The sequence below is a fragment of the Chamaea fasciata genome, unplaced genomic scaffold (genome assembly GCF_029207755.1).
Source record: "Chamaea fasciata isolate MVZ Bird 193981 ecotype frontalis unplaced genomic scaffold, bChaFas1.0.hap1 SCAF_16, whole genome shotgun sequence".
NCBI lineage: Eukaryota > Metazoa > Chordata > Aves > Passeriformes > Sylviidae > Chamaea > Chamaea fasciata.
The window spans coordinates 3,182,610-3,207,620 of record NW_027094101.1 but is presented as its reverse complement, the minus strand read 5'-3'; the positions used below and the strand labels follow the sequence as shown (position 1 = coordinate 3,207,620).

General features: G+C 41.7%; 2 protein-coding genes across 6 annotated transcripts; one reads left to right on the top strand and one right to left on the bottom strand.

Annotated features, from left to right (window-relative positions):
- Positions 1-1,514: 1,514 nt before the first annotated feature.
- Positions 1,515-18,267, bottom strand: CCP110 (centriolar coiled-coil protein 110). Of its 4 annotated transcripts, none has more exons than XM_066198312.1 (15): positions 17,830-18,267; positions 15,692-15,848; positions 14,601-14,729; positions 11,989-13,633; positions 11,233-11,357; positions 10,909-11,092; positions 10,101-10,237; positions 9,658-9,774; positions 9,295-9,396; positions 8,899-9,015; positions 8,658-8,737; positions 8,011-8,073; positions 7,048-7,107; positions 6,405-6,487; positions 1,515-2,295 (listed from the first exon to the last, which is right to left on the bottom strand). In XM_066198312.1, the coding sequence occupies exons 2-15, from the start codon at positions 15,836-15,838 to the stop codon at positions 2,243-2,245; spliced, it is 3,042 nt and encodes a 1,013-aa protein (XP_066054409.1). In that variant the 5' UTR covers positions 15,839-15,848; positions 17,830-18,267; the 3' UTR covers positions 1,515-2,242. The 4 variants fall into 4 exon arrangements, with proteins under 4 accessions (XP_066054409.1, XP_066054408.1, XP_066054410.1 ...); XM_066198311.1 differs by lacking the exon at positions 17,830-18,267 and adding an exon at positions 16,662-16,720; XM_066198313.1 differs by lacking the exon at positions 17,830-18,267 and adding an exon at positions 16,662-16,670 and having other exon boundaries at positions 15,692-15,843.
- A 344-nt stretch (positions 18,268-18,611) lies between these two features.
- On the top strand, positions 18,612-24,766 carry GDE1 (glycerophosphodiester phosphodiesterase 1). 2 transcript variants are annotated; one of them, XM_066198027.1, is made up of 6 exons: positions 18,612-18,946; positions 20,201-20,376; positions 21,487-21,592; positions 22,309-22,401; positions 23,016-23,227; positions 23,625-24,766. In XM_066198027.1, exons 1-6 carry the CDS (start codon positions 18,692-18,694, stop codon positions 23,770-23,772), a joined length of 990 nt encoding a protein of 329 aa, XP_066054124.1. In that variant the 5' UTR covers positions 18,612-18,691; the 3' UTR covers positions 23,773-24,766. The 2 variants fall into 2 exon arrangements, with proteins under 2 accessions (XP_066054124.1, XP_066054125.1); XM_066198028.1 differs by having other exon boundaries at positions 18,925-18,946; positions 20,205-20,376; positions 23,625-24,755.
- Positions 24,767-25,011: the final 245 nt, after the last annotated feature.

The following is a 25,011-nucleotide window of genomic DNA, read 5'->3' as shown; positions in this document are numbered from 1 at the left end:
GAAAGGTTTGAGGGTTTATTGTGCAGAATGCTTCGAGAAAAAAGCGAGGCTGGTGAGAATGAAACGAAGTACAAAAATAAATAGGCTTTTGTAATGGTATTACAGTTCCACACAAAATAAAAAGATAAATATGTGTAAGTACAAAACAGCAAGTACAAAACCAAATCCTGGCACTTGTCAAGAGAAAGGCCTCATGAAAGTTTAAAAAAAATTAAACATACCCTTGTGCTATAATGCTTTATTACACACTGGAAACATGCTTGAAGAACAAGAGGTTTAGATGTGAAACCCTAAGAGAAGGGAAACATTCATTTCTACTAACACACTAAACCTATCTGTGCATCAACATATTGCCTATGCTAATAATAACTACAGCACATAAAACATCCATTAAAAACATCAATCTTTAGTGCTGCTATATCAACAGCACCTTTTGTCATCTGTGACGCAGGTTACTCTTGTCACTGTAAATTCTTCACCTCTTGGGATGTTTTCCACTCCTAAGGAAAGCTGGGAGCTGAGACACAGCTTTAATGCCCACCGGGTGAGGGGGAAACTTGCCTTGGGCATTTTCTGTATGCCAATGGACATTTTAAAGCACCACAGCATTTGTATGAAGGAGGCAGGTCTTCCACTGGTGTAGCTCTTGCATTTACACCATTAGGGGAGCCCCCCTGGCCCCAGGCTTTCAAACAAACCAAGCAGTGTCATTCCTCAAGGTGCTTGGGCAGTGTTTTTGCCATTTTCCAAGCATGCAGTTTGGGTAACTTAGTGCCTGGTATAACACACCTGCTTTGAACAGCATCATGTGCTGCAGAGGACAGACTTTTGTGGCAGATAAAAGCTACAGGCTGGTGCTACAGTCAAGCCAATCCACTCATCACTGCCCATGAAGGTACTGTCCTCATCCCATTATTAATGTTCCTCTTTCACGTGATTTACCACTATGAAATCTTCAGTAAGCCTTTTTCCTCTTACATTCATGTCAACACATTACAAAGCCTCCAAAGTTTAATGTGTTGCATTGTACTGACCCTGGAAAGTAACAAAATATAACCTAATTTACATTCTGGCAGTCAGTTCTCTTCTGCAAAGATTATACAGCCAAGATTTTCTCTCTAGAACTTTGTTAATATCATGTCCCAAGTTCATTAAAAGGTGGAGAATTATGCTCTCCTCAAGTTGATGGATAATATCCATCAGTTGGAAGACTAAGGTAAAATATGACCATGATCCTTTAATGTTAGATATTCATAAATGTGGAAGTGTTGGGATTTGGTAGGGATTCCCCACCTGCAGAAATCATGATTTCAGTGCAAGGGCCTGTTGATCACAGCCGAAGATAAACTGCTCAGAACTGCAACTGTCGTCAATTAAATGTAACATATATGAATTACTGTTACAGACTGACATAACTAGTTAAGTCTGAAATGGTAAGACAGTTAAAATCTTACCTTCTGAAGTGTTTGTAGAACATACACATCTCCATATTGGACAGATGTTGTTCCCATAAAAAAATGCAGTAGACAGCAGGGCAATAAAAACCCAGGGCTCTTTCAGTAGAGTGGTTTGATCTACCACACATATAAATGCACATTTTTGATTTGGTCAATAGAAGTATGTCCATCAGCCCAGCAGTGAATCTGGACCACGTCTGTCCAGCTCAGCAGAAATGCAAAACATTTGGTACAATGTCTTTAGTACTGAAATTGAGCTAATCTCATTCCTACAGAAAGTACATTCAAAACAGCTGCTGACAAATTCACTGCCTTGAAAGCTCACTTTTGTTTAAATTAAGTTTGGGGGTTTTATTCACACTTACCTGCTTTAACTTTATGGTATGAAACTAAATATATACCCATGACTTACTTATGGTGGCACTCATACACAGAAACTGAAATCTAAAAATGCAAAAAGCTACGTCAGACACTAGAATTAGAAAATGTGAAAAAGTCGCAAATAACCTTCATGTTGCCTTGTGGTAGTCTTTAAATAAACAAGATTATTAATCTTTTATCTATTAATACTAGTCTGTACACACATTTTAACATGCAATTTCCCCACAAGCATTAGAGCTTCAAAGCAGCTTCAATATGATTGTGTTAATGTGTCACCTGAAAATGACAGAGTAAGTTTATAATGTCTAAATATACATATATGTAAAGAAGATGCAATATCAAAAACAGTGCTGAGAATGCCATCATTAAATCACAGCCATTTTATCCCAGTGAATGTTGTCTCCTCAAATTATCACAACATTTGGCTTCTTTCTTTGGGTTCTTCCTGCATATGCTCCTAAAAATAAGTAGAAAAATTACCATATTACAATTAATAGTAATGGGGTTTGAAATTATCCAACAAAAATAGCTGAAAATAATTGGGACAATTTTTTTAAAGTAGTATTATGCATTCAGTGACGACTTTTAAAATGACAGTTTTCATAATGCTACACCCCAAAAGCCTTATGAAAACTACCTATAGGTTTAAAAGTAATGACATTTTATTGCCTTACTTGATAACTATTCTATCTTCTTTCCTGGTACTCTAAAACAATGCAATACAACCACAATTCACAATTTTTTAAAAGAACTATCGTATAACCAAGATAGATGAAATGGTTGGTAAGTTTAACTATGCCATGTGTTACTTTAAAACAAATAATCAATCAAAAAATATTGTACAGGTTGAATACTTAAGATAACTCTTTCCTTTTGTCAGATTAACTAAAACAAGAGACAGCTGTAGGCTCCCATACATCAATAAGACAACCAGAATTAGAAGTGCAGTATTAAGATCATGAGGCAGAGCCCTTACAAAAGGAAGGATGCTTAAGTAAAAAAATAATATACAAGCAAATAATATACAAACTCCCTCCTTTCCAGAGGGAGCAAGTATATACATACAAACATTTAAAAATCCATATTATACTATGCATGGCACAAGTATCTTCCAGTAATGAAGGTTCAGCACTGCAGGCTGCTAAGAATTAGCATAACTTAGAATTCTTTAGGTTCAAGCAGTTATCAAGAAAGTGCAGCAGTGTGAGCAAACATTTCCACAAAGCAGTGAAAATCATATCACAGGGTGCAGAGCAGTGGGAATGGAAGACAGCCATGGGAAAGAAATGACTACCAGGCAGTAAATGAATGTGACAAAGGAAGTGCCAGTCCTTTTTAGGCTCTTTGTTACTCCTGATCAGAGCTGCAGTGGTTACTTACAGGTGTCCAGGGGCTATGATCAGCACAGGCCAAAGCAGCTTTGGGATTGCCCAGAGCCCTCACATCTCACCAGGGTCCCACTACACAAAAGGCGTTCTCACTGGCCCAACCCACCTCAGTGCTCTGCTCTTCCCATCACCTGGGATCTCATAGGACAGACATGGTGCTTTTTCAGTGATTAACACTACCCCTTAACTCACTTCAAGTGTCCTCCAAGTTATATAAAAATCACACACAAGTAATGGATATTACTGTAATAGCATATGAGTGTGCAAAAATCCTACTGCAATCTAGACTAAGGAATTGCAGAAGGCAAATGAGAATAAAAACAGCTACAGTTCTGAAAACAATTAGCACCAACACAGCCAACACACTCCACAGCCCCCACCATCTCACATGGGCAAGCTGTGCCCTTGGCTTGGCCAAGTGCTACCACCACCCAGATATTCTGTGTGCCTCCTGCCCTCTGCTTCCTTTCCACTGGAAAGGAAACTGGGCAGAGGAGATGAGTAGGTCTTGTTGTAGGAGCAACCTGATCTCAACTACCTTCTGTCTAACACAACCAGACCTCATCAAATGCCCTGCCTGGCCCCCCTTGCAGGCTATTGACGGAATATCTCGCTCTGATTTAAACTAATTGAACTTAAAAAAGAAAATACTGATTTATGAATCAGTACTTTTCGCTTAAGCACAGAACTTTGGATTGAAGGAGTAAAAAACAAAAAAAATTAAGTTTAGGATTGCCACTTGATTCCTCAACAAAATGTCTTCTTGCCAGAAAAAGACAACAATCAGTCTAAGTGGTATTAAAGCTACAAAGCCCTCTGCAGATAGAATTTAAAACAACAATCAGGAGGACAAAGAAAAAAACATTGGTCGAGTATGTTATCATTTTCTTCTGAGGGTTTGTCTCATATTGAAGCTGAATGTATTTATAATAGCTGCATCTTACTAGCCCTCCTTTCCTTTTTGCTCCTCTAATAAGCACAATTAATTTGGTAGTCAGGAATGAACGAAGACAAGAAATTAAATCACCACCCTAATTAACCCAGACTTTTCACTATTCACATTTCATCCATATATAAAGGAAACCATATTCTAGTTAAATATATTCAAAATAAGTTTTTTCATTATTGCAAAATTATGCAGATTGTTTCTTTCATGCCTATGCAATAATTTCGGAATGCATTTCTACTCATTCAGTACAAGAAGTATAAGGTTTTTCTGAAGGAGCACACAGAAGTGTTGGTATTGCACCACAGGAAAGTGTGTGATGTCCCAAGCTCTACATGAGGTTACTGAGCAACCAGAACTAACCAGCATACAACTGGTTAGCCACATCTGCCTGAAGTTCCAAGGAGGCCACTGCAGAAGGCCTTCAGTGACTTTCCAGATACTTGACAAATAGCAACAAGGCAAAGGGAAATTTGGAGATCTACCCCAAAGGATTTTTTTCATTGCCAAGTGTGACCTGTCACAACTTTGGTAGTTATGACTGAGATAAACTCGGGGACTTCCTTAGCCGAGCAGCACACACTGCCAACACAGAAGAGTGCTGAATGCTTCACTGGATGTCGGGTGCCAGACACAATGTGAACACCACTGTGGTTCATTACCAGCTCAGTGTGAATCACATGAGTTGGGGGATGGCATCCAAACCTTGAATGGGGCCAAACCTGACTCTGACACCACCCTAACAGTACTGCTCTTTCACAGTCTCTGTAATACTGCAAGTGGTAGAGGTTTTGATTGTTTTGTTGTCCCTGTTTTTCAGCGTGCTCATTTACTAGTCAGTAGCAAACTTGCAGATGAACACTTGCCTCAATGGATACCTCTGGTTGCTAAAATTATATTATTTACTTTATTTTCTGCTTTATATTTAAGAAAGATTATTTATTATCTTTGCTAATTTTTCTGTAGTGTCACTGAGTCCAACCAAACAACTGCCTTGCTCTGCTTTGGTGGTGAGAGCACTGCCAAGAGAACTAACAACAGAAAAATAAATGAACACACTCTGGTTGTGATCTCATCACCTGCCTTTTATTTCCCCCTCTGATACTGCAGTTATCTATGTTTATGCATCCTGCCTCACTATACATACTTCTGTGGCCACTTCTCTTGACTTCACAAAGTAGCATCTGGGAAAACATCCCATTTAAACAGTGGAAAACACGCTGCCTCCAAACTCACGGAGACTCCCTGCCAGCATTGCTCTGGGGCAGCAACAAATAAGCATTTCCCTTAAAGGAAAAGTTTGATCCTTAATACATACAGATTATTTAAAACATTATGGAAAACATCTGAAATCCTACTAAATTACACATTTCCCTTATTAAGCCCCAAAATGCCCAATTTTTATGCTTAACTTGTGGAACTTGCCTTTGAGAACGAAGTGTAATTCAGATCTTAAGTAGTTTTAAAACCTCTCAACGACTTTACCTTTAGATAAATCTAGGTTTGTCGCTTAAGAAATTTAAAATCTAATTAAAAAAAAAAAATAAAATGTGTAAGATCATTCACAGTGATTTACTAGAGGTTCAGCACTATTATCAAACATTTCATATAAAAGGTAACCGATCAGTAATCTCTGTATAGTAGCACAGAGATACTCCACTTTTGAACTTGGGTCATTAAGACCCAAACATGCTGTAAGATGCTACAGGAATATATACATATACATATATAAATATAAATATAAATATAAATATAAATATAAATATAAATATAAATATAAATATAAATATAAATATAATTAATTTTAGGACTGTATGATGAGTGAACACCCACGGAGGAGTCTGAAACTGTCCTTCCTGCCCTTTCAATACACTCCATGCTGAAGATGTGTGTACAGAGCTAAGAATCAAATGAAGATTCTAATCCAAGTCTCCTTTGACTTCTATCAATTTCTCAACAGTTCCAGTGAGTAAATCTGGCAATCTTTTTTATGACTGGGCAGCTGGTGAGTGAAAGCAAATGAGCTGTGCAGCACATTCTATATAGTATGTTTATAGAATTTGAAAGTGGATGGTTCAGTTACCAGAGCAGGTTTGTTTGAAGAGATAGGTTAGATTTAAGGCATAGCAAAGCAGGTGCACAAGGAAAGGAAAACAATATATTGCCAATTTATTTTTTCTAGATACTAGTAACTTATTTACTATAGGATCCAAGCACCAATTTTCTACACACCTGTAACAGGCCTGTTAGACACTCTGCTCCCTGAGGCCTTCCTTCTATTTTGCTCAACCCCATTCACTGTGGTCTTAGGGGTTCTAATTAAATATAAAAGAGTTAATAAGTCACCTGCAACAAAGTTGAAAGGCTGTATACAAATATATAGACACTATCAAAATGTGTTTGTCATGAAAACATTTTTACAATGTCCCACAGAGCCTCTTCCTGAGCACCTGTATAGTTCCTATTGATATTATTATGGCTTACATAGACACATTAAGTAGGAGAACATCTCCCCATGAACAGATTGAAAAACTCTATTCAAGAAACTGCTTTAGTTTAGATACCATGGCATTACAGTCTACATATAAAAATACACGTATTTCATTAAGTGGAAGCAAAGCTTCATGGAATGAATGTTACAAATAGAAATGTTGGAACAGTGTAAATGAAGACATTTAACAGGATGACAACAATAAATACTTTCCTGTAGTGTAAGGTAAAAAAAGCTTCATCACTCTCTCAAAATAGTGAAAGAAGTAATTATTTTTACTCTGAACAACAGTTGCACTGTTATGTGTAAACATTATTCATCATCACCGTTCTTGCACTTTGCATTTAGTTTCATCTTTAGGCTGGAAACATGCTGTGCTCTTACCCTTGTCTGCAAAGCAGTCTATGAACTGGGGCATTCTGTCCTTGGTTTGGTTGAAGTATCCTGTTAAAACACAAACTTTTATTAGTGCTTTTTCCCTTTTAAAATAAAAGTCTCTCAAGAAATACCAAATTATGCATCCTGTTTCAAGTAAAAAATTTCAGAAAGGCTAACAGGTTTTGTAATGCAAAGTGGCTGGAATTAAAATTCCAGAATAGGATTACTACTTCCACTATTTTAAGCAAAGAAACAAAAAAGCACACAGATAGATGTCCCTCAACAGTGCCTTGGGTTCCCCGTCATTGATGAGAACACACAGGAAAAGGGACCGAATTGCTTACAGTACTCCTTGAAGGCTGCACTTTATGAGTAGACAGCATGTCTTCAAAGCTTTTGGGTAAACATGGGATAAAAACTGTTTTTAAGGGATGCCAGTTGTCTGACTTTTAATACAAGATAAGTGTGCAAACAGGCCTCATAAGAAAGCTGCTGTTGGCTGCCTGAACAACATGTACTCAACACTGTAACTCCTGTGATCTGAGCAAATAATCACACAGTCAAGGAACAAAACTTTCTTCACAACAGAAAGCCACTTCTTTTCTGACAGCTTCCTAAAGATAAGCATTACCAATAATTCCACTGCAAAGTAGGGGGTATTACGAAAAGTAGTAGTGCTTAATAGTGCATCTCAGACAAAAACTTTAAACCTGAGCACCAAGACTTAATGCCATAAATAAATAACTTCTGAAGATAAAACTTCAGAACTGACTCTGAAGAAAACATCTTTTTCCTAATTTATAATGAGCTAATAAACCCTTTTCTTGGGCCATGATAAATCAGATTTCATTAATTTTCATGATAATAGTAGCAGGTATTGAGCTGATCGATGGCAAACCAACAGTACAGATCACAGAATCCATCAGTGCAAGACAGCTTCTTAAAAGCATTTCAATACAAGTAACCCACCGGTTTTCAGGAGCTTTTTGTTTGATAATTATTTTTTTACTTGGTATTCCCATTTCTGAAGCCCTAGAGAAACAAAAGTATTGAAATATATTTCAATTAGCAAGTCATCATCCAGGTCTTGAACAGAAACACTCAGAGAAAACCTACAAGAGGAACTACACCTACATGTAATACTGCCAGAGCAGTCCTACACATTATCACTTCTTTACTCACAAGCAAGTGTAACAACTGTCCACTGTGTTGCCAGATAATGCCTGCCACCGTTCCCCAGAAAAACTTTGCCAGAGATACTCTATCAAGTGTCTCTATTGCTAGGAACTTTAGATAGATAAAAGCACTTGGGGCACTCTTTACAGTTTGCAAAATCAACCATAAGCTAAGCATCCACCACTCCATTATAGGGTAAATGCACAACTTAGAACAAACATTTTTCTCCTTACAAACAAGAAGTCTCTTAGAAGGAAGAGCAAAATACAATTAGCAAGACACTACACACCTGGAAAGCTTTTTACTCATTCTTCCTAGCAGAGATGCCAGTTTGCAAGGAAACTGTTATCCCATTAACTTCTCCTATTTCCTATGCCTCCTACTCCTTCTCTTGAACTCCTTCCACCTCCCCTCCCCACCCAAGGGAGAGCTGCACATACTTCATGTACTTTTTCCTGTCCAGAGTTTTCTGTGTAGCAGTTGAAAGTGTCACTCGCTCTCTTGGGCACTTTACTTTATCCTAAAAAAAAACGAGGATACAGAAGAAAGTTACCTACAAAAGCATACTTAAAAATTTAGACTTAAGAAACATTGTACAGTGTGAGGAAGAATCTCTTAAATGTGAAAAGACTCAGTATTTAAAGTCCTGGAACAGTTTACATTCCCTGGAATCTAACATACCATTTGCCTGAGCATCTTCTCTTTACGAACTTCACGATCTTGACGCAGAATGTTCATCCTCTCCGATGCCCCCATTGTGAAAAAGATGTCATGGACGACATACAGAGCAGCTCGCAGCTGGAAACAATCATTAAAATGTTAATTAAATATTCAATCAAGTTTACATGCCCATGGTTTTGAACATCAAGCTCTTTTTGCTTTCAATCTGAACAGAACACTTCAAAACTTTGAAAACAATTTTTTGAACACAAATACTTTTGTGTCGAGAAAAAAAATGGAATCTTCTCTTCTTTAAACATCTTACTCTAAACAAAGCCACTCTCAAGGTTTTATGTATTTATGTGAAAAAAGCAGAATAGTTACGAAAGACAAAAGAGAAGGTTTAAATCGTGTCACCTGAGCCATTACTCTTTCATGAAGAGATGCATCTTGTGCTGACACACTTCCTCTTTTCAATGGGGCTTCAGACTGAAAGTTTCTTATGAACTCCAGTGTGTCCTGGGAAAGATGGGAAAATAAAGAGTAAGCACCAGGCATAACCCTTCATAACAAAGCAATCATTACAAACGGTACACACAGCAAACAGATTCTTTGTTTGACTTGGACCTTATGACACTAAGCAATGCATCACTCAAACATGTTCATGTGCAGCCCCAAAATCTTCTGAGGGCAGAAAATGCAGGATTTCATCTGTCAGTGGAAGGCAGGAACAAAAACAAACAGGAAAGAAGCTGCCTATTATAAAAAAGCTCATCTTACTTTTACAGTTTGCTTAAGGTGTTTCAGTTTCTCTGTCTGCAGAAGTCTACGAGTGAGAAATCCCTTTGCCACTGCAGTGATCTTGTCAAACTTCATTTGTATCTCTGGACTGAAAACCTTAAAAAAAATCAAAACTTTTTATTAAAAAGCAAGAATTATGAATTATTTATCAAATAACATCCATCAAGTGAGGTAAATTTTCAGGTAAGAAAAAAGCTGTTGATAAAGCTTTGACTAGGCTCAAAGTACCCACCATAAATTTAGCAGAAGCAATACATTGCTGTATGATTATTTTGCATATATGAGTAAGAAAAATAACCTACACAGTTCTCCTATGTAATCAAAGTTGAAACAGGAGTGGATACTAAAATTTTCTGTTACCAGAGCCTTACTAAAACATGAGAGCCTTTTAAGATAAAAATGAATCATTTTTTTTCCCTTACCTGAGACCACCTAGTCTTGATCCTACTACTTGGCCTGCACACTGAGGTTTTTATAACTCCACTACCTGATGGTCCCCAGAGATAGAAGGAAGTTTCACTTGTTGAAGAAAAGGTGTTGGGTGTTGTATGAGCAAAACCTGCACAGAAAGCAGAACACACAGTTGAACACACACTTGTGCCAATGAAGGAAGGCTTCTGTCTGTGGACACACTCAGCTCGGGGCTCACGGCCTAGTCTACAAGGTCAGTTATAGGCAAGAAGCAAGCTGAATATTTCTGATTGATTTCCATGCAAAATTTGCTAAACAGAAGACAGAACAAAACATTTCACAATGTTCAGGAACAGGTGAGAGGCGTTCCATCAGCTACAGCTGTATTGCCTTGCTGTTAGGAACCCTTGGCAGAGCCCCTCAGAACCTTCTACACAAACGTGACCACCTGGCCCAGTGCTGAGCAGCTACATGGCATGAGGATAATCCTTCTGGGACATGATGCAAATCCAGATCCTCATCCTTGATCAAAGGAGGTTATTCTTAGCTTGTTTTCCTTGGATGTGCCCTAAAACAGTTACATAACAAATAAAGTACATGGAACAGTTGAAGGATGGCTGAATCTGTGCTAAATGCCAGTGACACAAAGATGGAACAGACTTTGTTTCACAAATGCTCTCCCCAGCTGAGGGCAGCAGCCCTCTGTGTACCCTGAGCAGGAACACTGCACTTATCCACACTGGGGGGATGATCCAGTCAAGCACTGTAGAACAAATTACATCACAACACTTCATCTATATTCTTCCCTCCGAGTTTTACCAATGCTGGTGGAGTTTGTGTTATGGACTGTCTCCAGCTGAGACTGCACACTTTCCAGCAAGCCACTTTCACTCTTTTGCCTCCACTCCAACTCCATCCTACTGTTAATATTCACTTTGGAAATTTCTATTTCCGTTGTAGTAACCTTCTCTCCTTTCAACTTTCTGTCCCGTTCTTCCAGTTCCTACAAAAGGAAGATTTAACCATGAGGCTATTTTTCTAACTCTGCAAAGCAACAGAATATTACATTCAAACCCAATTGCTTCCTGACAAACTTTCATACAACACAAAACCTTTGCTTAGAATTCTTCCTGTTGACCTCACCTTCTGCAATTTCTCCTGTTCTCTCTCTTGCTCAGCTAACAGAATCGACAGTTGTTGTGCATGCTGTTCTTCAAGTCTCTTTTTCATTTCTTCAAAGGCCAGCATTTTAGTTTTTAAAATATCTTCTGAGAAAATATGCAACAGAGAATCAAATATTAAATACCTTCTATATGATCTTTGCCACAGACATTCATCCTTTATCAGAGGTAATTTGCATCATCAGTAAAAGTAAAAAAGATGTCTTTGATACCAGGTTTCCTTGATATCAGGTTCCCATTATGTATTGCACAAAACCCCAGCATTTACTAGTCCTTCAAAATATTTCCATGTTCATATTTGTGAACTGGAACAGCAGTAACACCAAAAGCCAATATTAAAACAGGGACAAGGAAAATACAGCTCTAAGAATTGTTACACTTGCTGGAGTGAATTAGCATTATTTATGCCACTTCAGCTTCATTTAGCAGACACATACAGAAGTAACATAGTCTTGAATTTGAAGAAAATACCTATATGGTTTTCTTTTCATTTACATGGGCTACCTTTTCTTTCAGTAGTCTTATTTAGACCTCGTGGCACAAGACAATTTTCTTTGTAAAACTAAATTCCAACTTCTAGATTGAAATGGGAAATCAGTATTGTGAAGTCAAATTAAATTAGAGAAATGAGGCTTCTGAAAAGAAACATCAGTGACTAATGATCACCTAAAAGATTTATAAACTAAGAAGTAACCCTCAAGCACAGGAAATCTCTTACCTTTTGCCATATTTTCAAGGACTGCATTCTTGGTAATGTAAACTGATCCCACAGGATATTTCTGTTCTTGCAACCACTGCTTCTCTTGTTCTTCCATTCCAACTCCTAGAGCACAGGAACTGTTTTCTTTTTGGCAGTTGTCAGTGTCCAAATCAAGTCTACGTTTTACCCTTTCAAAGTTTTCTGGGAACTGCTCATTTGCTGAGGAAACATTTGGAGTGTTGTCCATCTGCTGTCGCACAGTCTTGCTCTGCATTAATAGTGGAGACGGATTTTCCACATCATAAGATTTGTTGAGCTCCTTTGGAGAATTACATTTAGTGTTTTCTGGCAAAGTAGCTGGTTTCATTTCGTTCACAGCCAGGATCTTCTGTGTCACTGCAGACTGGCTGATGGCAAAGGGCTCATTCACTCTTGGAGGTGCCACACTCGTGCTGCTCTCTACTTTATACAGGCCTCTGCTGTCCATCACCAGCTGTCCTTCCACCGTAGCCGACACCATCCCTCTGCTCTCAAAGAGCCCAAAGGAATGGCGGTTTGCTTTGCCAACCCCCAACCCATCAGTAGGGCCTGAAGAATTCCTGCCGACACCAGGAACTCTGCCAGGGCAAACCGGAGTGAAGTCTGCCATGAACTTTGGCACCGATTCAGACACATTGTTTTTATCTGCAATATCTTGCATGATTAAATCCATTGTTCTACCCTTACCTTTAGGACTTAACTCATAAGCACTCACAGGGCTGTTTATAATGATGTGTCCCATGGATAAAGGTCTTGGGCGCCGTCGGTGCATTTTAGGGCTCATGCTTGGCTCTGGGCTTGGCAATTTGGCATAGGAGCCTGTGAGGCTCCTGACAATGCTACTGTCACGCTCAAACATGGAATTCTTTTTCAATTCCTCATCTGAATCTGAATCCACCAAAGGGGGTGTTCCAACTCTCATAGGTATGTCTACTTTAGAAAAACTGGATAAAGTGGACATACTTGTGTTATTTGTATGAGCAGAGGCACCTTGGAGAAGGGTATTTGATTTATTAAGACTGGGTTTATCAAGCGTCTGGGCAGTGCAACTTCTGCCTGTAAACTTTGCCCTCTCTTTCACAGAGTCACTTGTTTTAACACCATCATTTTCTTTATCCGAATGACTTTCACTCGTACTCCTCTTGGAATTGCTTTTTGAGGTACGCTTGCTTTGCTCTTTCTCTATGTACTCCCTAGACTTCTTTATCAGGTTCTGAAGACTCATTACACATGGATCTTGGACATCCTCATCTGATGGTGACCCCACTCGTCCCTCCTGCTTCTGCAGAGCATGCGATGGGAGCTTGTTACACATCTTACCAGGAGACGCAGCCCTCACACACATTGCAGCTTCCGAGAAGCGACTCTCACTTGGCTTTGAAGAAACATTTTGTTCTGCTGCTTTAACCACTTCTGTCACATTTGATGTCATTTGTCCTGCAGTATCTGATGGTCTAAGTTCTGGTGTCTTTTCCAGGTCTATGGCACCTTGCCTTTGAGAAGAACATGCCGAATTGATACCTGATAGAGCTGTGATGTCAATAAAAGCCTCTGAATCCAAATCAGGGCAAGAACTCTCAGCCTCCAATGTGTTCACGTCACTCATGCTAAGTCCTTTCTTCACCTGCAAATTAAAATTTTAAAACATGACAGATTTTCAATGAAATCTCAGAATCTCAGATTCCTGCAAACTTCTCTTGAACTTAAAAAGAAATCTTTAAAACCAATTTTATTTAAGTGAGAATTACATGTTACTTCCAGCCAGCATTTCTTTAAATGGATTTTCACACAATTACCCTATGTGCTGTGTCTCAGTTATCAAAAGGACACATTTGGAAAAAACAAACAAACAAACAACTTACATTATTTTTGTATTCAACATACTTTCCTGGTCTGCTGGTCAAACCCCAAACCAGATGACTGTTGCCACACACACTCAGCAGACAATGCAAACTACAAAGTGTTGTTTGCCACCTTGGTAACTCAACAAACTCAATATTAACTGTTTAAGCAACAGTTTAATCTAAAGGCTGTATTACAGCTGTTCCAAAGACATATAATAACCCCTTGATTAGATGTATTTAATAGTCTTTTAAATTAAAACCTCTACAAAATTCATCAGTGAAGCAGCAAAGAAAAAAAAATGTTGCAGTAAAATTTTAAAGCACAAAAAAGAATTTCAAGTTGTTGTGAAGGTAATGTTAATTCTGTAATCACAAAGTTGAATATAGATTATTTTATGATTAAGCTACAAGCTTGCAAATAAAGCAGCTCTAACACAGGGGAGTTGTTCACTTGTTTTAACAATCTAGTTGTTTCCAACACTCTTACAAAAGAAGCAGTGAGCTCTGCCTTTTGCACATAGCAAAAGAAGCGGTGAAAAGCAAGTCCCATGCACTACAATAAGTATCAGCAAATAATCAATTCTCAGGACACACAGCACGAAATACTAGCAAATGCTGGTTCTGGAGAGTTAGCTGCTATTCATTTCATGGTTATATTGGGGAATACTTAAAGCCCAACACTTTCTCAAAATGTCTATAAGCAGTGACTTTCTGTAAATCTATGAGGCAGCTTTGGACTCACACTACCTGGACACTTTCTACAATCTCCTGAACACGATCCAATAAAGCTTTTTTCCGGGATTCCCGTTTCCTGGTCTCTAGGTCCAGTGCTTTCTCCTGATACTGCTGCATTTCCTTTTTCTTTTCAAGGCTAAGCTGCAAAACAGAGTGTAAGAAACATGGTTTGTAACAGTAGATGTAAATTTCAATACAGACTTACAGAAATAAATTCAAAGGAAAAACAACAAAACAAAACAATCAGAAGAACAGAAATCACCTGAAATTTTGTGCACATGTTAAATGTCAGCTTCTCCTCAACCAATTTTTTAAGGGAAGGTGTACAAAATACCTTCCTGGCACACATGCAAATGAACATGAATTTAAAACAGCATTTATAAAATTTTCCATGAACCTTACATGGTATGGTATCAATCTGATGCAGGATTCAGACATTTTTTCTAAAACCCTTACAATATCCATGTATTTGTAAATGAAGAATATGACAATATATCCGCAATTTATATCTCGATCCTGATTTCTGGACATTCTTATTAAAGACTCACTCCCATTTCTTCCCATCACTAGAACAAGGAAGTCAGCTGCAGTATTGCAGAAACTACCAACAATCTTCGGCTTAGCTCAGTTTGCATTAGCACAGAATGACTTAACATAATTGATGAGCCTGTGGAATACATTAGAGGAAGATGCAAACTCATGCAGAAAAATTTCCTTAAAAGCTTTTAACTATTCTGGTATTTCTTATTTGCATTTTTTTTACACCAATAAACTAACTCACATGTTCAAGATTTGAAATGTCAATATGATTTTACATGAAGCCCAGCAGTAATGTTATTGAAATCCATCAACATTTGTGCTTCCCTTAGGAAGAAAACGTCTAAAAAATTAAAGGAAATGCAGTCATTGTGAGGGAGGAAATGTATATTTTACCCCTTAACTTAGTAAGATTAAGCCTAGGAACGCTTAGAATACACTAAGCAGCAGGTCAGATGACAGCTCACACAGACACCTTCAGAAGAATCATACATGTGCACATCAAAGCCAGTGCCAATAGCACAGTTAGCACACCAGGGAGGAAAAGGGGTAAAAAAAGGCCTTACCAGAGGGGAAAGCACAGGGACTCCATAGAATTGAATGAGAGAAGTATTTTTGTTCTGAAGAATCAAAGAGGTTTCTCTTTTTATTGCCTCTTCTTTGATTCTGGAAAGATGCTTCCTACAGAATATTTCATAGTCCTCCATCTTCATGTTATCTAAGCTGCAAAGAACAATAACATTACTCTTCCATTACTTCCAAGACCTTGAAGAGAAAACATCACCGTTAATTCTGTGTCTCTATGTTTTTGGAAGCAGATTCTACATTAGAAAACTGAATTTTCTCTTCTTTCTATCATTAACAATGCCTCCAAAACTTTTCTTTATCTTCCCCTACAAAAGGAGACTGCATATATGAGCAAACACGATGATCACAAGTACAGAGAAGAGAGCAAGCATTGAAATAATCAGGATTTACAAAACCGCACCAGCTACAGATAATCTTAATTTCCATCAAAGACTAAACCTTTGAGATCTTCCACAACGACACAGATCCACTCAACTGTTAAAAAAAAAAAAAAACTAAAAAACAGCCCAAAGAAAATTGCAGCCCAACTGGATTTTTTAAAAAAAAATAATAAAAAAGTAATAATTTAAAAAGCCTTAACATGTTCGGGGGCTGAGAGGAATTCGTGTCTCACTCCCGCGAGCCTCCGTCTCGATACATTCCTGTATGAACAGATGCCAATACTTATACCACAAAAAAAAAAAAAAATTACAGCCTTGTCTCCTAAAAAGCGCCCAAATATCTGAAATATCTGTCACTGCCAGTCCCCAACGGAGCGAGCCCTGCACCGCCTGCCAAGGCCTGCCAACGCTTTGTTCCCTCGCACGCCGCTTCGGCCGATTCCTGCCCGCCCGCCCCGGGACACCGAGCCCGCCCCAGGCCGGGGCCGATGCTACGCCTCCCGCTGGGCCCCGGCGCTCCCCGCGCGGCCCCGGCACGGCCCCGGGCCCCGTCCAACGGCCCCGCTACCTGCGCGGGGCTCGGCGCTGCCCAACGCTCCCCGGCAACCGCCGCCACAAGGGCCGGGCCGCCGCACTACGGCCCCCAGCGCGCCCCGCGCCGCTCCGCCCCGCGCCGCTCCGCCCCCGCCGCCTTCCCGGAGCCCCAGGGCCGCGGGCAGGCTCCGGCGGTGGCCTGGCACCGTCCCCGCACGCAGCCGCGGGACAGCCCTGCCGTGTCCCGGCGAGCGCCCGGGAAAGGCAGCCCCAGCTCAGGCACGTGAGAGCCGATGGAGCGACATGCTCCGATTTCCAGCCATTTCCACCCATAGCTCTCGCAGACGAATTCCCCTGGTAGCACGGGTGTAAGCTGTTCTGCCTCATCCCATTACACATCGCACGGCTGTGCAGTCCTTGTGTGCCCAGGACCACGGACGTGGCGCCGCAGGTGTCAGTTTCAGCGAGCGCACTGCGATAAGAAAGATAAACGTGCGCACCTGTCCCCGTGCTCTGTGAGGACAGCATCCATGAGGGCATCACCCCAGACACCTTATCCCTCCCGCCCCGGCGGCAGCCAGCTGCCGGTCCAGCCAGTCCAGGAGCAGGTAACACTCACCTGTCAGGCAGGTCATGTGGAAGGAAAATCCGCACTTGTTTGCCAGCACTTGGCCCAGGCATAATTAATTTAAATATATGGAAGCATCTAATTCCTAGTATTTAGAGCTGTTAAAGCTGTCGTTCTTGTTTCAAAAAACAACTTCGTCATCTGTTACCTTTTCAACAACCACTGAGGGTTTTTTTTTTTAAATCTTCATCTTTAATCTTAACAAATGCTGTTGTTCATCGCAAGAGTTTTTAAAACATGTTAGACATCTAATTGGACAGTCCATTGTTTGTTGTGCATCTCCATATATATCTATGATTTTTCATCAGCTACACCTGGCAGAAACACAAAACCCCTGACAGAGCATCTGAGATGATCAGAACCAGCTAGGACACCATGTGACAAATATTCATCTCAGCAATTAAAAAAAAAACAACAAAAAAACAACCCCCAAATAACCCACCCCAACAGTTTAGAAGATCGCCTCGTGCCTGTTCAATCTCTAGTCGGTCACAGCTCCTCACTGGAAAGTCAGTTGCTTTCCATCCTTCCCACAGATACAGACACCAAAAAAAGGGTCAAAACCCCAACTTACGTGAACACAAACTGCTAGTTCCTCGGCTTTGCTATTCCACTTGCACACTAAACACGCCCAGTTTCTGCAATCTTCACTTAACCGGTTGTTTCCGTGCCTCGTTGCTCGTGTCTCCGGATGCTCGGGGGATGCTCACACAGCGTCGGGCGGCCACAGCCGCGGTCCCTGTCCGGGCAGGAGACACCGCCCGCTCCTCCCACGGCTCCCGGGCCCGGCCTGTGGGCCGGCACGACTGCAGAGTCAGATACGTAAAACATACAGTACATAACGTTGTCTATAACAAACTCAGCAATTAAATGGAAAATAATCACTGTGGATGTGTACGTTTCTTATTAGCTAGCTGGCATAGCTGCGGAAAGCCCTCAACACTCTCCACACACACGGGCGTTCTGCAACTCCATGAACAGCGCTACCTTTCCTTCCATTAACACCCTTTATATTTATCCGCACCATGTTCTACCAGCAACAGCCCCTGTTTTCCTCAGTGCCCCGTGTTCTGTCAGGAACAGCCCGTGATTCCCGCAGTGCCCCGTGTTCTCTCAGGAACAGCCCCTGTTTTCCCCAGTGCCCCGTGTTCTGTCAGGAACAGCCCGTGATTCCCGCACCGTCTCTCCCAGCGTTACCTGACCGGGTGCTCGGGGCCCGGGCCCGCCCTCAGAGAGGCCGGCGGGCACCGGGCGGATGCTGCGGGCGCTGATTGGCTGCTGCGGTGACAGCCGAGTGCTGATTGGCTGGCTGATGGCGCCGCCGTCGCCCTTGGCGGCGCCCCGGGGAGAGGCGGCGGCCGCGGTTCCGGGTCGGCACCGACAGCGGCCCTGACCCCGGCCCCGGCCCCGGCCCCGGCCCCGGCCCCGGCCCCGCCATGCTGTGCCACGGGGAGGGCCTGCTGAGCTTCCTGACGGCGCTGATGGCGCTGGCGCTGGCGCTGAGCCGCAGCCCGGCGCTGGCCTGCCTGCTGCCGGCCGGGCTCTACCTGGCGCTGCACCTCCTGGCGCTGGAGCCCGCGGCGCCCCAGAGCGCGCAGCGCGTCCTGCGGCCCCGCGGCGCCGCCGCCCGCATCGCGCACCGCGGCGGAGCGCACGATGCGCCCGAGAACACGCTGGCGGCCATCCGACAGGTCAGCACGGGCCCCGGGGCCGGCGGGTTGTGTCTGATCCCCTCCAGCGCCGAGCCCTCCTCGCCGTGAGTAACTCCGGCTGCTCTTCCGGGACCTGCTGGAGGCTGTGTGGCTGGCTGAGGCTTCATCCCAAAGGGAATTTCAGATCAGATCTGAATCTTGTGGGAGCTGTTACGGCCTTGGTGCTGATGGATATTTCAGCAGTGCAGCGATCATGAAATACTGCGTTTTGTTGATATAGCAACAGCACACGGACAGCAGCTCAGTAACAGGTTGTTTGGTTTTTTTAAACCTTGAAGATCTGTGGGGAGAAGCCACAGTTAGGGGGAAAATCTGGTAGCAGAACTTCGCTGTGTGCAGCCCTGCCATGACTTTCTGCTGCCTCATCTGCAAGGCATCAAGGCACAGCCAGGGGTCACAGTCTCTTTCTGCGAATCATTTGAAATAGTGATTATCAGTCTCTGGAATGTAGTGCTTCTGTGAGGTTGAGACTTTGCTGCTCTGAGGATCTCTTTACCTTTGCCTGAGGCAGGGCTCTTAGTCCTGATCAATTCAGAAGCTGCACAATCCTTACGTAGCAGACACCTGTTGGTAACCTCTAGTTCATACCCAGTTTTTGTCTTTCTGCTGCGTTGTCCCTTTTCCCAGGAGGGCGTTTGTCCTTCAGAGCAATTGGTGTTGGTAGCACTTCACTCAAGTGTTTTTCTGAAGAGTTCTTGGGAAAGATCCGGGGCAGGAACAGGGTGTATGAAATGTCTGACTGCTTCTTGCTCTCTGATAAGGCCGTTCCTCAGAGAGGAGCAGGGATTTGCCTGCGTCCATCTACTGCTTGGTACACACATGGTAAACAGTGTTGACTAAGTGTTAAAGTGTAGGTTATGTAAACTGTAGGCATTTGCTTCTCTTGTCTTTTAGAAAATAACATAACTTAGGGACTCCAGGGTTATTACATCAGAAGGAGAGAGCAGGATTCTTTTCTGCATTTTTATCCTGAAACAGTTCCAGTCCCAAGACTGAGGCAGAATCATTATGGTTTCAGCTGTAAAATAGATTAGATGGTTCAGTTGATCTATGAACGCTCTAACAGTGACTTGGATAAATCTTGCTTTGTTCTGCAGATGAAGACTACTGAAAAGTACATTAATATTTTATTATTTTTTACCAGAAATACAAGCTAATTATAGCTGTACCTGTGTCAAATCTATAAAGCTGTCTCTTCTGTTGTGTATGTGGATTTTTAAATTTTTTTTTAAGGCAGCTGAGAATGGAGCAACGGGTGTGGAGCTGGATCTTGAATTTAGTGCAGATGGTGTCCCCATTCTCATGCACGATGACACAGTGGAAAGGACAACAGATGGGGCTGGGAGACTGCAGGACCTGACTTTTGAGGAGATCAGGAAGCTCAATCCATCTGCAAAACACAGGCTGCGGTAAATGAACTGTGCTGAAATTTCTCTCTCAATAGTGGAGAAATAATTCTGGAACAAAATTATTGATTTGAGCTATCACTGATGAATTTTTTTTTTAAATTTAAAACTTAGTCCTATATGATACTTCTAATTTGATTTTAGAGGCATATGAGACTGTGTCTCCTTACCCATCACTACATTAGAAAGAGTGAAACAGAGTCAAGATAAACTGGCTTTCCAGGACAAAATCCACAGGCATCTAATGTGAAACAGATCAATCTCTACATGAGCTTGTCCTGAATTGACTGCAGGGCACTAAAGGTGCTGGGATCTTCATGATATGTCAGAATTGGCTAGAGGAATTATTTATAAGATTAATTTTATTCCCATGTATTTCTTGACTGATTGTGTTTTGGAGATTCTACACATCAGGTTTATTCTGTTGAAGAGTAGCTAGACAGATTTTGGGGGGCCTCCCTGCGACCCTAGTGGCTGATTAGGTCCTTCCTAGGGGTATGCAGGGGAAAATATTTTTATACATTACTAAGAATTTGATAACAATGCAACTTGTGCAATATCATAAGTGAGTCCATTTCAGAGGAGAACTTGTGATATACTCCTGAGACAGTGCATTAGGGAATTCCAGAGCTGCAAATGTGTGGCACAGGGAGTATCTTCCCTGTCTCACTGGGAAGGTGATCACCTGGGCCACGCAGCAGGAATTTCCACAGGCAGTGGTTGCTGAGCAGCTGCTGTTCACCGTCAGGAATGAATGAACTGTCACGCCATCAGGAATGATTTATTGATGGGTGAAGCTGCTTCTGCTGAATCCTCAGCTCGTCTTGCCTGTTCTGCCAGGATCTGCATTTCTGGCTCAGGGCTGGGGAGTGCAGTAGGAGCAGGAGGAAGGCAGCAGTTGGGGCTGAAGGCTTGTCTGTGGGAGTTGGGGAAGAGGGTGAAGAAGTGGGGTTGTTGTTTTGGGGTGGGACGTGGGGCCAGTGAGCACTGGATCCCACCTGCAGTGCCACTGCAGCAGCAAACTGAATCAGCCCTGTGAGGTTGGTGACATTCAGGTCCATGTGTGTGCACATGTATGTTGCTTGGGTTCCAATGAGTTCTCTGTTTCTACAGGAGCCAATTCCAAGATGAAAAGGTACCAACTCTGAGAGAAGCTGTTGTGGAGTCTATGCATCACAATCTTACAATCTACTTTGATGTCAAAGGCCATGCAAATCAGGTACTGCTCACTGCAGCATAACACCTCCCCTCACCCCTTCTTTAGGTTTCTGACCTGCTGTTGTGTTATCTCAGACTGGTTCCTGTGCTACAGTCCCTTCTTTAACATCAGCAAGCCCAGGTCTGCTGCTTGTGTCACCCAAAGTTGTCCTGGGAAGCTGCAACTTAAAATTGGCACAAGGCTTGTGCAAGTGCTGCACTCAGCTCACAGCACTGCTGTGAAACAGAGCAAAGGGAATTCCCTGCTGTGCTGAGGGGAGTCAGAACCTCATCTTCAGCCTCCAACGAGGGAACTGTTATTTGCATTACTGCAGGCATTACAAATGCATTACAAATGATCCATCACTAATATTTTATATAAATTAGAATAATTTTTTTCTTTAGCCTAGCAAAACATAGGAATAAATAATTCTCCTCTTGAACTAAAGCCTAGGTACTACTAAAAAATTAGATCCACAAATATTTAAGGGTATTTCAAACACTGAGAATTTTACTCATTTTTGTAAATAGAGTAATGAACAGAAATGCTTTTGCACTAAACCAAAATGTCATTTCTGTGTTAATGCTATAAACAAGATGCTGTTTTTTTTCTTTTCCCTTTCTATTTCAGTCTTGCAACACAACAGGGAAGTGTTTCTAAGATTGTTCTAAAATGACTTTGCAGTGTAAATTAAATATGAATGTATGTATAACATCTCTGTGTGTCTCTAATTGCAGGCAGTTGATGCCCTGAAACAACTGTACCAGGAATTTCCACAGTTGTACAACAGCAGCATAGTCTGTTCTTTCATGCCAGATGTTGTTTATAAGGTGATGTTTCCTAAAAGTTTCTTTTTTATTTTTTCAGTCCTGTCTGGGAATTTCAGTATGGTATTAAACTCCCAGTTCCAGGTTACTTTTGGGCTCTTCAAATTCCTAAGGCTTTTAAAAACAAATGAAGCATAATGCATAGTCTCATTAGATCACTCTACTCCTTAGATGCAAACAGGAATCTACAGCAATTCCCTCCCTTCTGAAAACAGTGCAGACAAATGTGCATTGCTTTTCTAGTTGGTGTCTGGCCAGATGTCTGTGTGCAAGGTACCTGCTAAATAAAACTCTTATTCCAGATTACTCCTAAAACTCTTTCCTCATTCTTGCCAAGTCTACGTATTTTTTTTCCCATTCTATACATTGCACGACTGCTATGTAATTTCTTTAACGCAAGAGCTGGTGCTTATTCAGTATGATTTGAAGAAAAAAAAAACCTATAAAAAATCAACGTCTTTCTGAAAGAGGTATAAAAGGATCTGGAGGGGAAGGGCAGAAGGATTCTGGTAGAGTTGTAAATGCACACCAGGACTTTGTATCTAATCTCTCAAAAATTGTATTTAATGCAGCTGGGCTTTTGGATGAATTCCAATCTTTTCTCCTTGGTCCTCCAGATGAGACAAGCTGACGGGAATGTTGTGACAGCACTGACACACAGGCCCTGGCAGCTGAGTCACCTGGGAGATGGGACACCCCGATTCAATTCCTTCTGGAAGCATTTCTTGTATATGGTGATGGATGTCATTCTGGACTGGAGCCTGCACAGTTTCTTGTGGAGATTGTGTGGGGTTTCAGCTTTCCTCATACAGAAAAATTTTGTTTCTCAGTAAGTGTTAAAGTTTGCTCACATATCAGGAGATACTCTTTTCTGTTAGTAAATGGAGTGGGATTAACACAGTATGTGCTTATCAAAATGTTCCATTTGTCTTGGAAAAGATGTCTTGATCATTTCTTTACTCCGTGCTGTTTTATGATTTTAAGCCTCTATCTTTTTTATCTGAATTTTTACCTTCTGTTAGAGCCTACATTTAATCTCAAAATGTGTTTGTTGCTTTTGCCTGTTTACAATGAGAAAACAAAAAGATGATGTTGCAGAAGGTGACACACTGTTGTTCCTTGATGTGATGCTGGTGCAAGACCAAGACTCAGCTGTAGCCTCAGCACTGTCTGCTTTAACTCTGTGTAGTGCCAGGCTCCTCTCAGGGTGTCTGTGTTCCTTGCAGGGACTACGTGAGGCACTGGTCTTCCAGAGGGATTCGAGTGGTTGCCTGGACAGTGAACACCTTTGCAGAGAAAAGCTACTACGAAAGTGTCCTTGACTGCAGCTACATCACTGACAGCTTGGTGGAGGACTGTGACCCTCACTACTGACCCAGCCCCATCACACTGCCCTCCTGGGGCAGGTCTGCAGCCGTGGGGGCATCCAGCAGTGCTGAGGAGAGCTCTGGGAAGGGCAGAGCAGCAGTTGGCTTCTGCCTGTGCTCACATCTCAAATGCAGGAACCTTCTGGTGCACTGGCCACGCACTCTGAGGAAATCACTGTAATGTGAAAGGATCAGGTTTGACAACCCCGTTGGGCCGCACTTTGTCAGTGCAGGTGGCCTTATGATTCTCTGGCTATTCCTTGGCTTTGTTAAAATTTTGGTTCTAAATTTGTATCAGCAATTTTGGTGTCAAATTTTTAAATCATAACTTGGCGTTAGTAATTTTAACAGTATGTTCTATGAGTGTAAACTAATTTGAGGTTGATTTCTAGCACCTTAAAATTATTTGCATTACTGTTCTTAAAACAGAAACTGGAAATAATGGGGCCAAAATGGAAGATGAGTGTATTTCCCTGCCCTGCCTGGAAAGATGGCTCTGCTGAATCCTGATGAGGAAGAAAAAGCCAGCTTTCCATTTGTGATGTGAAGGTTATGAGAATTAACAAATAATACTTGAGTAGCTTCTTATCTTCCAGACCTTTTAAGAGAACCAAGGGAGGATAGGAAATTATTTCTTCTAATGAAGAAATGACACAGCACATGAATGTATTTATTTTTAAGAGAAAGCTGTATATTGAGTGCTGGTAAGCAGTAGAACAAATGGAGCTGAAATGTCTTTTTAGTGTGCCTTTGGTTGCATGATTGAAGGGCACTCAGAGGGATATGGAAGCTGTAATCCAGATTTAACTTGAACTCCAAAGAATCTGCAGTTAAAATAAACACGTCTCTGAGAATTCACGGGGAAATGTTCTTTATCATCTGTGCAGAAGGGCATTGATGTAAAATGTGAAAATTAGTGCAGATTGTCCCAATTAGGGTAAATCCAAACTTCAGGAATACCACAGATTCATGCTAGAACCTGCCAGAGGTGGGGTTGAGTTTTTTGTTTGTATCCTGAGCTCCTTCCAGGCACAAAGAAGCACAAAGGAGGTGCTTTTCCCTGTCAGGATGACAAGAGCTTCTTCCATTTGTTCACTCACCCCCCTGCACTGCAGAAGCAGCAATCTCAGCCTCCTGGTGCACAGCCTGCAGAATGTGTAGGTTTATGTCCAGATCCTGTCCTGCCCCTTCCTGAGGCCTGTGGCCTCTGCTGTTACTGCTGAGCCCGACAGGGCTGAAGGGCAAA